The following is a 13,783-nucleotide window of genomic DNA, read 5'->3' as shown; positions in this document are numbered from 1 at the left end:
GTATCTTGAAGCCAGGAGGGGGGAGGCAGAGCCCCTTGGAGATCACGTCTGTGCCCCGAGACCTGCCAGGAGCAGGCAGCGCACTGAGCTGTGAAGAGGGCTGATGCCCAGCTGCAGCACAAAGTGTAAGAAAGCAGCAGGAGCTTTGGCCTGGTTTTGGGGTGTCCCCAGAGGAGCCAAGAGTGTCTGGCAGGTTTTTAATACATGCATTTCTAATGGGAGGCTCTTAGCACCATTTAAGCAATGGTAGAATTAAGTGCTGGCTTTTCCAGTGCACTGGGCCCCAGGAGGACAAGGTTGACAGGGTCAGAATTTCAGGCCCAAATTGCTGCTGTATGTGGCTTTTCTGGTTGACTTTTTACACCGTGGCCCCTAGACCTTGTACCCTCTCTCAGTCGTGGTCCTTCCACCCCTCAGCCCCCAAGCATGTCTCTGTCCCTCATATTATGCCTGTCCACACTTTCAATGGTTGTATTTTAACCTGTCCTTATACCTGGCCATCTAAGTAGTGACTGTAGTCCTGTGCCACCCTCTGTGTCACCTTGATCCCTGAGCCAAATGGCTTGTCCGTGGATATCAGGACATAGAGTCTCTGACTCAGATTTGGGGCTCTCCCCCTTCCATTTCATCCTCCCTGCTCCCTCCTCTAAACAGGGGAACCATCCCTGTGGCCTTCTGCTCTTCTGCAAACACTGTGGTGCAAAGAAATGCAAATAACATCGAGGCATCCAATAGTAGGGAATAAACCAGAGGGAAATCATTGGGAGCTCAGAGCTGGTGGCTTGACTTTGTGCCAGCCAAAGAGGGTACAGTGCCCATTCATGGGCACAATGCCACTACTGTTCCTAGATGCTCTCGCATACGTGAGGTTGGCCAGGAGCCAAGGGCACGTTGTGAGAGCCATCTTGGGTTACACTGAAGAGTACTAGAGCCCTGAAGCTGGGCAGGCTCAGCACATGGGGGTGGTGACATTGCACCTGCCCTGTAAAACAGATGCCGTGTCCCAACTTTTCCCCTTGCCCATAACAACAGCATTCCTCCAGACAAGGCTTTCTACAGCAAGTAGATCCCCCTTCCTTGGCTCTCCTCTGGGCTGGAGTTGCTTGCCTTTGCTCTCCTGACCACCCTCCATCCCTGTGTCTTCTTCCTTTGTTGCCTGAGAAGGAGGGGAGGGAAACAGCCAGCTCCACTGCCAGCACCTTTCAGGCCAGCAGGAAGGACAGTGTTTCTTCCTCGTGTTGTTGGACTCCAACACACTCCGATTTTTGTTCATTTGGCTCTAGACTGTTGAGGGAGGGTATGGTCCTGACCTCCCCATCCCTGGCCTCCCCTGGTCTGTGAATTGCCAGTGTCGGTGAGCAGCTGCTCTCTGAAGGGCAGGTCACGGCTGTGGTGGAGCTGGAGACCAGCACTCCTACGGCATTGCTGTGGCAGGGGCTGACGGCACTGGGCTGAGCTGAAATGGGGTCCTGGGCCATGAGCAGGGGTAGAAGAAGCCACAGACTGGGTCAACCACGGGGCCCTTAAAATCAGTGTGACAGCAGCGAGGCAGAAGCTGTTGGGGGAAGAGTGGCAGGGTCTACTTACTTCTTGTACATAGTCACCGTGGGGACCCAAGGGGACCAATGAGTTTGGCTTGAGGAATGGCTTGGCCTTTCCTTTGGCCAGTGGCTGAGGCAAGGTTGCGCAGCCAAGGTGGGAGGGGGACAGGAAGCAGGTCTTCTCTGCACGGTCCCCTTGTTTTTGACAGGTACCAAGGATAAACACCACCTTCATTTCTATCCACCCTCTAACTCAGTCACCTCTTTCCAGGCTGCTAGGACATCTCCCCTTCCAAGCCCTCTCTGTGCTGCCTGAGTGCAGCTCCCTGAATGGGATGGGGTGGCTCTCAGTGATTGCTGGGGCTGCTGCAGAGGAACATGGTCCTGGCCTCAGAGTTTCTCCTTGTGCACCATGAATGAGCTACAGCAGGCAAGGATGACTTCAGCTCAGCATTTGGAGCATCCTTCCCTACCAGAAGGGGTCAAAGCAAGGGGGCTGGGATGTTCTTGTACGGTGTTGGGTATTGTGCAGGGTATTTGGTGAGGTGAGACAGACAGGCCACAGCATAATGCTCGGAGAAGGATGCTGGCTAAAATCCCAGCTAAGCTTTTCACTGATTGCTCAGGGGCTGTCCCGAAACTCTCCTGGGGGCGGCCATACTTTGGGCACCAATGTGCAAAAAGCACAATAGTATCTGTCACTCTTTTGTTCAGTGGAAGAGACCGAGCAAAGTGAGGGAGAATCAGAGAGGAAGGTAAAGGGACAGAGATGATGCTGAGGATTGGCTATATATCTGCTTGGAGTCACCTCTGGAAAAGGTGGGACGAGGCAGGGGACTGGCACTGAGGCCTGTGGGTCCCAACCTGTGGAGAGCCAGATGTGCCTCCTATCTGATGCATCTGGGGAGACAGTGTCAGGAAATTACTTCTCATTGGATTATAAGGCTGAGAAACAAAACAACAGACCGTAAAAACCTCTGCCTTCTGCTTCATTGCTGGCTGATGCAAAGCTGAGGCAGCAGCTGGAGGCCATCATATGGCAGCCATAAATGACATGAATTTGGTGGCCTCAGATGATGAGCTGTGGGGAACAGAAGCTTTCTCTCTCTTTTCCATTGGTATAGCTCTTCTCCTCCTCCCCTTCTCCATCTTGGCTTTACTCTTTGGATTATTGAATATTTAAGTGTTTCTCTGTGACACTATCTCTGATCCTTTAATCCAGCTGGCCTGGTAATTCCACAGACCCAAATCAGCTCAGATTTCTCCACAGATGTAAGCCTTGTTCCTCAAGGGTTCGCTCCTCCTTCATTTATCTTCATTTTATTTCTGCCCTTTGTGTCTCTGTGCTAGCAATTGGTTCAGCTTTTGCAGCAAAAGCTTCAGTGATATCTTTAGTGAGCAGCCTCCCCCCAAAATAAAAACATCAAGAGAGGATCTTTATTTTTCATTAACTAAGAACCCTTTTCTCTGTTTTTTATTGTTTTCTTTCTCCTCAAAAAAAAAAAAAAAAAAAAAGAGCACACAGTCCTCATGTTTTATCTGCTATATGAAATTATTTCCTCTGCACTGCCTGAGGACACCCCTGCCCAGCTCCTGTCTCACCACAGTGGGAGAAGGGTTGAAGCTGTAGCCAGAGGGAAGGGTGCTTCAGGCTGCTGGTATCGGTCAGAACCAGGAGCTTGCCCAGAGCCCAGAAACACATTGAAGCAAATGTCACTTTGCTGCTGATTGCTGTAAAGTGTCCTTTCCCACAAAGGGGAAATGTTCATAGCCCCTGAGGAGAGGTGGCAAAGTAGGAAGGTGGAATCTGTGCACCCCTCTTTGGTGCAGGGTAGGTGGGTGATGTGCTCCAGCTCAGGACTTTGCTGGGCGAGAGACTGGAGGCTGGTGTTTGACACACTGCCTACACCCTGCCCTCTCCAGCATGCTCAAGTCAGGCTGGCTCACCTCAACAGCCTTGTCCCTGCATCGAGAGGCAGGAACAATTTTTAGAGCACAAGTGGCTACACGTGGCTTGAATTATTTATCCCTCTTGCATCAAGGAAGGAAAGAAACAAACAAACTGTTGGGTTTTTTTTCAGGACGGGAGGCTTGTCTGCATTTTACCTGCTTTATGCATTCTGTGTACATCAGCTGAAAATCTGTGGCTTTGGCTGTGCTTGGGGCTTGCCTTTGCTTACACTAAGAGTTTTGAGCCACTCACAATAACAGCCTTATTTTTCCTGCCCTCTCTCCCCTTCCTTTTTTCCCCAAAACTGCTGCGTTCCCCCAGGTCCCTGGTTGTAACCATGTTGCTTAAGGGAGCCTGGGTACCCTTCTGAATACCCCTGATAGGAGAATATGCATCATAAGGGTTCCCTTCTCAAAGGCTTATCAGCATGGCAGGCAGTACCACTCCTCTCTTGCTTGCACTCCTCATAATGCTGTCTCTTCCCCATCTCCCTCTTCTCGTGAAACTTTACTGTCTACACTCTTATCTCAGAGACCCCTCCAACTGATGCCTCTTCTTGTCTCCTGTGTGCTTTCTTTTCCAGATTCCAGTGACAGATGGATCTCTCTCGTACGCACTTGCTCTTTCCCTCTCTGTATTTTTGTTTTCGACATGTTTGATCTGAAGCTCTGAAGCTTCTCAGAGGAAACCAGGGAGAGAAGCAAGAGAAGGAGGAGAACTGAGGGAGCGTGAGCGACAGAAGAGGCAGCCCTGCCTTGTTCTTCCAAATCACACCGTGGAGGGGCGAGGGAAGACTAGAGAGGGGGAGGACTTGGGTTTGTTTTGGGGTGGGTTCAGTGTGGGTGGGGGGTGGGTGGGAGGGAGGGAGAAAAGTGGAAAAGGTGGGCGAGTTGCTTGTGAGCATCAAAGAAGATTTGTTATCCTCGGTCTGAATTTTTGTTTAGAAAAGAAGCACAAGGTAGTTCCCTTCTAGACCAATCATCCATGGTCTTAGCTTTTGGGTGTGCTGGAAGCAGACTGCACGTGTTCCCCCTGCTCCATGCTCCTGGCTTGACCCAGAGGGCAAGAAGAAATAATGGTGACAACACCCAATAGGACTGGGGTGCTCATGCCCTTCCATTGCTAAAGCTCAGTTACTACCCCTTTCTCCTCCCAATGCTCCCTAGTTTCCTTTTGCTGTGGTCCTGAGATTTGGGGTTGTTTTTTATTGTTGTTTTGTTGTTTGTTTGTTTGTTTGTTTGTTTGTTTGTTTTGTTTCTGTCCTAATGAGGGCACCACTTCAGACCATGATGTGCCTGGGGTTGTGGGCAGCTGCCCTGCTCTGCTTGTTTTCCCCTGGCACCGTGCGAGGTGACTGCTGGCTGATTGAGGGGGACAAAGGTTACGTGTGGCTGGCCATCTGCAGCCAGAACCAGCCCCCGTACGAGACCATCCCCCAGCATATCAACAGCACGGTGCATGACTTGCGTCTGAACGAGAATAAGCTCAAAGTGGTGCTGTACTCCTCCCTCAACCGCTTCGGCAACCTGACTGATTTGAACCTGACCAAGAATGAGATCTCCTATATTGAGGATGGGGCTTTCATGGGCCAGTCAAACCTCCAGGTCTTACAGCTGGGCTACAACAAACTCACCAACCTGACAGAGGGCATGTTGCGGGGCATGGCCCGTCTCCAGTTCCTCTTTGTGCAGCACAACCTAATTGAGCTGGTCACCCCTACTGCCTTCTCTGAGTGCCCCAGCTTGATTAGCATTGACCTGTCATCTAACCGTCTCAGCCGCCTGGAGGGGAACACTTTCACCAGCTTGAGCAATCTGATGGTGTGCGAGCTGGCTGGCAACCCCTTCAACTGCGACTGTAGCCTCTACAGTTTTCTTAACTGGCTGGCGCTCTTCAACAATGTCACCAAGAACTATGACCGGCTCCAGTGTGAGACTCCACGGGAGTTTGCTGGGTACCCACTCCTGGTACCTCGGCCTCACCACAACCGCAATGCCATCACCATCTTCCAGTCCATGTGCAGAGGTGGCACCATCCCCTCCCTCTCCAGGGTTAACCCCACTCCTTATACCCCTGACTCCCAGCGAGACCTGGATGAGGGCTCAGCCATCAGCCCTGGGGACTTCCTCTCTGTCAAGCCTCCAGCCTCCTCCACCACCGACTCCTCCTTCAGTCCCAGCATCAAGCTCCATGATGTCACCATCACCTCAGCCATCCTGATGGTAACCATCCCCATGCCCTACAGCAAGATGTATGTGCTGGTCCAGTACAATAACAGCTATGTTTCTGACATAGCAACACTGAAGAGCAAGAAGGAATATGTTACTGTCAACAAGTTGAAGGCTCACACTGATTATACTTTCTGTGTGGCCTCCATCCGCAACAACAGGCGCTACAACCACACTTGCCTGACCTTTGCAACTAGGAGCAAAGGCAGGGAGGACCCCATTTCCAGTACTTCCACCACCACACACTATATCATGACCACCCTGGGTTGCCTCTTTGGGATGGTCATTGTCCTGGGGGTGGTGTACTACTGCCTGCGGAAGCGGAGGATGCAGGAGGAGAAACAGAAGTCCCTCAATGTCAAAAAGACCATTCTGGAAATGCGTTATGGATCAGATATTGATACCAGTACCATGGTCCACCCTTCACAGAAACTGGGTGACCCACCAGTCATCCCTGTCTCACGGATGTCTTCCATCCCTTCCATGATTGGTGAGAAGTTGCCCCCATCAAAGTCAATGGAGGCTGGGATGGAGACTCCCAAAGTCACCACTAAAGGTAACTACATTGAGGTGCGAACTGGTGGTGGGGATGGGCTGGAGCGAACCCAGCGGGATGAGGATCTGAGAGAGCTTGACAACGGGCAAGGCTCAGCTGCTGAGATCTCTACTATAGCAAAGGAAGTAGACAAGGTCAACCAGATCATCAACAACTGCATTGATGCCCTCAAGCTGGACACAGCCTCCTTCCTGGGTGGTGGGACTGGCGTTGACTCAGACATGGCCTTTGAGTGCCAGTCCATCCCAGCCAGTTCCTCGGGTGGGCTAGAGCGGCCCAGCTTTCTTTCACCACCCTACAAGGAAAGCTCCCACCACCCTTTGCAGCGCCAGCTCAGTGCTGATGCTGCCGTGGCCAGAAAGACCTGCAGTGTCTCTTCTAGTGGCTCCATCAAGAGCGCCAAGGTCTTCAGCTTGGATGTGCCTGACCACCCACCCCTCAGCAAGTCTGACTCCAAATACATTGAGAAGGGCAGCCCACTCAACAGCCCTTTGGATCGTCTTCCCTTGGTGTCCCCAGGCGCCATCCACCACTTGGAGGTCAAGCCTTCTTACCATTGCAGTGAGCACCGTCACTCCTTCCCGGCCCTGTACTATGAGGAAAGTGCTGACACCTTGAGCCAGCGGGTGTCATTCCTCAAGCCACTCTCCCGGTCCAAGCGAGACTCCACGTACTCCCAGCTCTCCCCTAGACACTACTTCTCAGGCTACTCCTCCAGCCCTGAGTACTCATCAGAGAGCACCCACAAGATCTGGGAGCGATTCCGGCCTTACAAGAAGCATCACAGGGAGGAGGTTTACATGGCGGCTGGGCATGCCCTGCGGAAGAAAGTTCAGTTTGCCAAGGACGAGGATCTGCATGACATCCTGGATTATTGGAAAGGAGTCTCTGCTCAGCAGAAGCTGTGACTCTTCTTCCCTCTTTCCAAGGAAACAATACAAAACAAGACACCCCCCCCAACAACCAGAAAAAAAAAAAAAATGCCAGTTGACTGTGAAAAATAAACCAACAACAAAATACTCCCAACAAATACAAAACTGACAAAATTGTTTCTTAAAGTTTACAACAACAACAGAAAACTCTCACACACACAGACACACACAGACACACACCGAATTGTCTCTACTGTGTTACGGGGACCATTGTTCTGCCTGCAGATGGTTGGGAGGAGTGTCCAGCTCTGACACTGTGGTAACAACACGGGAGTGTGGGTGGGTGGGTATGGCCTGGGAGGGGGTGGCAGAGGTGGCAGAAGAAGGGCAGGGATGGACACTCACCAGGCATGAAACTCAGCTGTGAACTATGGCTCTTTCTGTTCCTGTTGGGGGCTGGTTTTTCTTTTGGGTGGGAGGGGAGGACTTTGGTTTAGAAAGCTTCTCTGTCCACCTGACACACCTGCTATTCCAAATCTTCCATCACCAATTTTTCCCTCATTTCCTTTGACAGTGGAGGCTTTTCTCCCTCTCCTGTCCCCTCCCAAGATAAGTGGGACCTGTTAGAAGAAATTCTCTTGCTTCTTTTCCTTTGCCCTTTCCTGCTCTTCTCTGTTAAGGCTCTCTAGGCTTGTACTTTCTGTCTGGATACTTCACGAACTTCTATCCACCTCAGAGGAAGGAGAGGAGGTATGAAGAACCAAGGGAGGCAGGACCTGCTGTACAACAGGCTCTTTGCCCTTGCTGCTCTTCCTCCTTCCCTTCTCCTACCATGTTCTTGCTGATGAACACCAGCAATTCTGGAGTGACAGGCATTCTCCAGGCCTGCTCAGAGCCAGTTTTCTGCTAGTTGGTGGTGGGGTATGAATGTACTTTTTGGCATGGAAAGCCAGGTCCTCAAGGAGTGGTGGAGGAAAAGGCAGGAATTTCAGGTCTCTCAGAGGTGTAAAGGGTTCCTATCTCTCCACAAGTGTCACAGGTCAGAGGTCCTCCCCACCATACACACCTATGCTCAGGTTGCCCTTGTGCAGTACATTTGATACTCTGTTCATCTCTCCCTTACTATGAGGAAGGGACCTGGAGAGGAGCTCATCAGAACAAGTTCTACACGAAGCTTCTGCAGCTCTTCCCAACTGACTTGCATCATGGGGTGTGGGGTGGGTGGGAGTACATGAGAAGAGCATCACCCAACCTCCTCACTTGCAGGTGAATGTGAAGAATGGGATTTCAGCTGATGACCTCACTGGGTTGACAGAAAAGCCACAAAGTGTCTTCCTCTTGAATAGGCCATGGACATTCTGGCATGGATAGGAGACAGCCTAGGGTGAAGGCAGGAGCACAGGAAACAAATGGGATGTGAGAATGGGGCCTGGGAGTAGCCCAAGAGGGATGGCTCCAGAAGAAGCTCCTTTTGTGCGTGCAGCCACACTGTGTGTGCTGGGGTAGAAGAACCACCCTCTGGATGGCAGTGTTCCTTTGAATACTTCGAGGCCCTCATGAGAGTCAGAGCAACATATCACCTCCTAAATCCTCCACCTCCTCACAGTTAACTGTGACAAACTATTCTTAGGGATCCTTTAATGTCTTGCAAAAACCTGGTTTCACTTGCTAGGTCCCAACCTCTATCCCTTGGATAGAAGATCTGCCACAGAGCTGGGAATGAGCCTACTGCCCTCTCCACCTTGTTCCGTTTCTGAGCAGCCCAACAAAGCACAATCTTGGCACCGTCTACCCCAAAGTTTTCTTGTCAGGCAGGGGTGCTGCCTGCTGAGTGCATTTTTATGCATCACAGTGGGCCTCTTCTCCATGAGCTGCACACCCCAATTCTTGACAATCATTCACCTCTGTTGGGATGAGGGTGAAGGCATGTGTTGTGTTGGCCTTTCTTAAGTGGCTATTCCTTTTTGAGGGGCTCCTTAGAAGCCTCAGTGTTTTGGGGGGCCCTGGGAGAAAGATGAGGGTGTAGGAGCTTCTCTGGGAGGGATTTACATGCTGTCTGCAGAGAATCTGCCTGTTATCTGTCAGGTAGTAGCACTGCCAGCTGAGAGCTGGTTTCTGTGCCACAGGTGACACGATTTCATCTTCTGTGAGGTGCAGTAGTAAGCAGAGCCTGGTGTGTGAAAACCAGAGAGGGGATCCCCAAGGTCTAAACCCATGAAGATCTATGGGGTTCCTTCCTTGTAGGGATGCTGATGGCAGCAATGCTAAGCCAGGTCCTGATCCCATTGCCTCAGCCTCCTTCACTGTCAGCCTGCTTCCCCGCAGTCAAAACATCATTTTGCCTTGAGTCCAGAGGTATTCATGGGATTGACTCCACACCGTAAGAGCCAGACCAACCCATAGGAAGGGGTGTGTATGCACACGTGTGTGTGTGTGTGTATGTGCAGGAGGATGGAGGAAAGTCACATCACTGCTGTCAGTTGTCCCTCCATGTTGGGACAATGCAGCAAATCAAGAGAGGTAAATGCTGTGAGAGATGCTTAGGCACAGCAGAGACCTCTCCAGCTATCATGTGGAGCAGGCCCAGTGGTCTTTCAGCGTGGCAACCATCCAAGCAAGAAAGACTAATGGCTGGGGCACAGAACTGGACAGGAAAGGGGGGACACAGGCATGGGGGGAAGGAGTCCTGTTCCTCTCCCCACCTCTTCCCCCCCTGTGCTTCTCTGCTGTATGGTCTTATAATCAGTTCCATTCAGTCTATACTTTTGGGGGGAGCATTAATCTGTAATGGTTTCTGCTCCCTCCCCCCATCACCCCCATGAGGCAGAAAAGAAAGGTCAGGGATACAGCTATCATCAGGCCCTTCTTTTGCCTGTGGTGGGGGTAAGGCTGGGTAGGAGGGACAAGCCATTTCTCTCCCAACTGTAGCCCCCCACTCCAAACCAGTGGGTGAAGTTTGCACAAGATGGACTGTTCTGTGGGAGGAAGAGGGCAAGGAAAGGGAACAAAGTGTCTCACCTTCCTTCCTCCTCCCTTCTTCCTTGTCCTGCTCCCTCCTCAGGGACAAGGGCTTGCAAAGTAACGCCAGCCCTGTCAGAGGAAAGCAGATTTAACGTTCTATTTGCATGACGATTTTACTGTATTTTTCTGAGCAAACACCTGTTGTGTATGTGCCAGTTCGTTGGAATTTAACCTTCTCCCCCAAAGTCTCTCCTGTCCTTGTCCCTGTTTTCCCTGCTCCTTTCATTCATCCCTGATGTGATTTTATGAGAGACTCCTACCAGTTTGGGAAGGAACACACCCCAAAGAGAACCCAACCCAATCAGCCCCATAAAAAACATTCCTTATTCTTTCCAGTGCCCCCTCCCTTTGCCCCAGATGTGGTCTCTCAGCTGCTTTTCAGGTTCGTGTGCGTGAAGGGGGATGTGCTATTTACCAAAGGCCTGCTCTTTCTAGTGGTCATCATTTCTCCTCATTATTTAGAAACAGGAGTGAGGCCCAAGATAGATCTCATTAGAGAAATGCTCACTACCATCCCCTTGCCCTGGTTGCTTTTCCCCAAAATCTACAAGCAGGGCTATTCTTAGGGGAACAAGGAGTGCTTCAGCTGCAAGGAAACCTCTGATACAGTGAAAGCTTGATGTGGAGCTGGCTGCAATCACTTGGACCTCCCACAGCCTTCCTCTAACTGACTGCAGGGAGCTCTGGATTAGGTCCATCCTACCCCTCCTCTCCCATGGGTAGCCCTGGCAGAGGGCAGGGCATGATGAAACCTTTAAGGTCTCTGTGGTAGGAAAAAGCGTGGAGAGAATGCTTGAAGTTTCTAAACCCTCTTGGGCTTGTCCTTCACCCCTGCCTTTTCCCAGGGCAAAGTGTATCCATGGAGCAGAACCAGGACCAACCCCTTTCACAATTTATTTTTGTGTTGGTGACTCGTGGCAGGGAAAACAGGGGTTTAGTTCACCTCACTGGAAAGTGTGGAGGGTGAGGAATGAGGTTGGGTACTGACCTGCCCTCTTCCCCCAGGAACAGGCTCGGGGGGGAGCCTGGGCTGTGTTCCTGCACCTAGAATAGTGGTGAGACTCTAGACGTGCCATTCCCCTGGGGCAGAGCTCTTCCCCCTCCCTGCCAGTGTTGCCCCAGTTTATGCTGCAGTGCCACGTTCCCCTCTCCCTCTCCCCACTCTTCCATGCTGAATAAATCCCTCCTGAGGCAGGTGTGAAATATTCATGACTGACAAATGAAGATTTATGTCGGGCTGAGGAGGCCTCTGTGTGTTTGCAATGCTAATCAGCCTGCCTTCCTGGAGGAGGCTCTGCCAGGCAGGCTTGGGGGAAGGAGGTGGAGACGCAGGAGGGAATGGGAAAAGGAGCTGAGGAAGAGAGAGGAGGGGCAGACACAGCAGGGATGAAGAAGGTGTGGAAGAAGGTATGGTGGGTCCAAGGAATGGGGAGGTAAAGACGGGACAGTTAGAGGGAGCTTGAGAGGGTGGAGAAGAGGGTCTGTCTGGAAAGACCAGGAGAAGAGATGGACCCACTGGAAAGAATGGGATGGTTAAAGGAGAAAGGGACCTGCAAGGGTTGAATGCAGAGGTGGAGGAGGTGGGGAATAAGTTAGCAGTGCCTGAAGAAAAAAGCTGGGCAGACTTCGTGATGAGCTGTGGCCCCTCTCTGTAGGACAGAGCTCAGCGCTACGGGGTGGGCAGCTGCCACAGGGGCAGGAGCCGGATCCAGGGCCCCGAAAGCACATTTGCCATGCTTGTTGCTGACCGGAAAGCTCAGCTGCATCTGGAAGGACACACAGCCTCCGGGAGCCTGGAGAACGTCCCTTCCACCGCCACCACCTCCTTCAGCACAAGCCGCACATAAGAAGAGCCTCACGGAGCCGCGTCCTCTTGCTGGAGCCAGCCTGCCGCTGTCCCACCATCCGAGCATCTTCAGGGTGGCTTGGTGGGGGACGGACACCGAGTGCCACCCTCCACTGGGCTACGGGGGGGGGGGTCTCTCGTAGGGCTGGCAGAGCCTGCACCACCTCAGCTTCCCCCCTGCCCACCCTGGCCGAGGCAGGCGTTTTTGGGTCTTTCCCCGACGAAGGGGCGGAGGGCAGCATCTGTTGCCTCCCCCCCCGCTTACACACGCACGCACCCCCGCACCCCGTCTCTCCAGCCGCTTTGGCCTTGTACTGTGAGGGGCATTCTCGGTCGGCCTCCCCTCGACATCCCCTGCCGTGCGCTGTGGGGAGACGTCTCTATGCCTCCTCTCCGCACGGCCGCCCCAACCCACCGCCCTGTCCCCGAGCGGAGAGAGGGCGATCCCTGCCCGGCTTCTCCTTCTCCCGCTGGGTGGGCGCCTCCTCTTCCTCCTTGCCCCTCCGGGAGGTAAATCACCCCTTCTCCCCTTTGCGGTCCCCCCTTCTGTCTGCCCCACCCTCGCGCGTTTGGCTTGGCCTTTGCCTCCCCCATAACTACCACCGCCACTGTGAGGCCTTGCTCTTGGGCGGCCTGTCCCCACCGCCTGCTCTCCGCCTTCCCCGGGGAAGCGGGGGAAGAGGAGGAGGCCGGCTGGGTCAGGCCAGACCCCTCCAGGGCTGGTCCGGCTGGTCCATCCACAAGCACAGCACCGGGGGTGAGGGGGTGGGAAGGGGCGGGCAGCTGCCGGGCACGGAGCTGGGGGTATCAGCCCCCGAAAGTGGGGAAGGGCCTGGGAGGCAGCTGCTGGGACTGGCTCCTTGTGGCCTCTTTGGTGTTCCTCCTTCCGTAACAACCCTGTGACCCCCCCCTGGATGTGTATGGACAAATTTGAGTTGGAGTTATGTTCTTTCCTTTTCTTCCTCTTTTTTTTTTTTTTTTTTTTCCTTTCTTCTTTTAGATTTTTATTTCTTTCTTTTCTTCCTTTTCTTTTTCCTGTTTTAAAACTGAATGGCACGAAATCGTTTTTCCTCAACTCGAAGATTCCTGTATGGAGAAAATCAATTTCTATATTTGCAATAAATTTCTTATTTAAAAAAAAAAAAAAACAAAAAAACAAAAAAACCCAAAAACCAACAACAAAAACATATGAAAAGCTGCTTTTGAGTCCATTTGTCTCAGCCTTGTATTGTAGAGGAGGTGGGATGGGAGGGAACAGGGTAGGGGAGAAACTGAGAAAGCTGGGACAGAGCATGGGAGAAGGACTGTGGATTCTCCCAGGTACCCAGTGATCATATGCTCCCCCCAAACTCACTGTTTCTCTGCCCTTGGATATTGCCTTGTTTGGGTGCATCCTCATTTTCACTGAGTCCTCAGTTTCACCGTGATACCGGTCCCCTCCTGCACCAATCAGCACCCACTTCATGCCACATTCTGGGCATACATACAGCACGGCCTGGGTGTAGGGCAGCGCTTCCTCGCTCATCACCTACACTACAAATTCTCAGCTGGCGGTGAGAGGCATCTTCTGCCCAAGCTCCACAGCTCTCTGGAGGAAGGCAGTCCAACCCAGGTGATTTGGCCATGGGTAATGACTGAGAAATCTGTAGCCTATTCCACTAGCAAATATCCTGATCTCGGCTCTTCCTAAGCATCAATATTTAAAGTCAAGAATACAGCCAGCAAATCCGTGGCTATTGGTGCATTTATACACATAATTAGGCCAATT

The 13,783-nt window shown here is 52.2% G+C and overlaps 1 protein-coding gene and 1 long non-coding RNA gene across 2 annotated transcripts in view; both read left to right on the top strand.

Annotated features, from left to right (window-relative positions):
- LOC116962608 overlaps positions 1-4,302 on the top strand; it is a 50,649-nt gene extending 46,347 nt beyond the window's left edge. The window contains exon 3 of the long non-coding RNA XR_004407671.2: positions 4,076-4,302. This is a non-coding gene — a long non-coding RNA (uncharacterized LOC116962608). The remainder of the gene's footprint in view (positions 1-4,075) is intronic.
- A 68-nt stretch (positions 4,303-4,370) lies between these two features.
- ELFN2 (extracellular leucine rich repeat and fibronectin type III domain containing 2) lies at positions 4,371-11,929 on the top strand. The gene has a single exon (XM_009967706.3). It carries the CDS (start codon positions 4,758-4,760, stop codon positions 7,182-7,184), a length of 2,427 nt encoding a protein of 808 aa, XP_009966008.1. The 5' UTR covers positions 4,371-4,757; the 3' UTR covers positions 7,185-11,929.
- The last annotated feature ends 1,854 nt before the right edge of the window (positions 11,930-13,783 follow it).

The sequence above is a fragment of the Tyto alba genome, unplaced genomic scaffold, assembly GCF_018691265.1.
Source record: "Tyto alba isolate M040663 unplaced genomic scaffold, T.alba_DEE_v4.0 Super-Scaffold_2, whole genome shotgun sequence".
Taxonomy (NCBI): Eukaryota; Metazoa; Chordata; class Aves; order Strigiformes; family Tytonidae; genus Tyto; species Tyto alba.
Note: the sequence above shows the minus strand (reverse complement) of the source record. Positions and strands in the feature narration are given on the sequence as shown.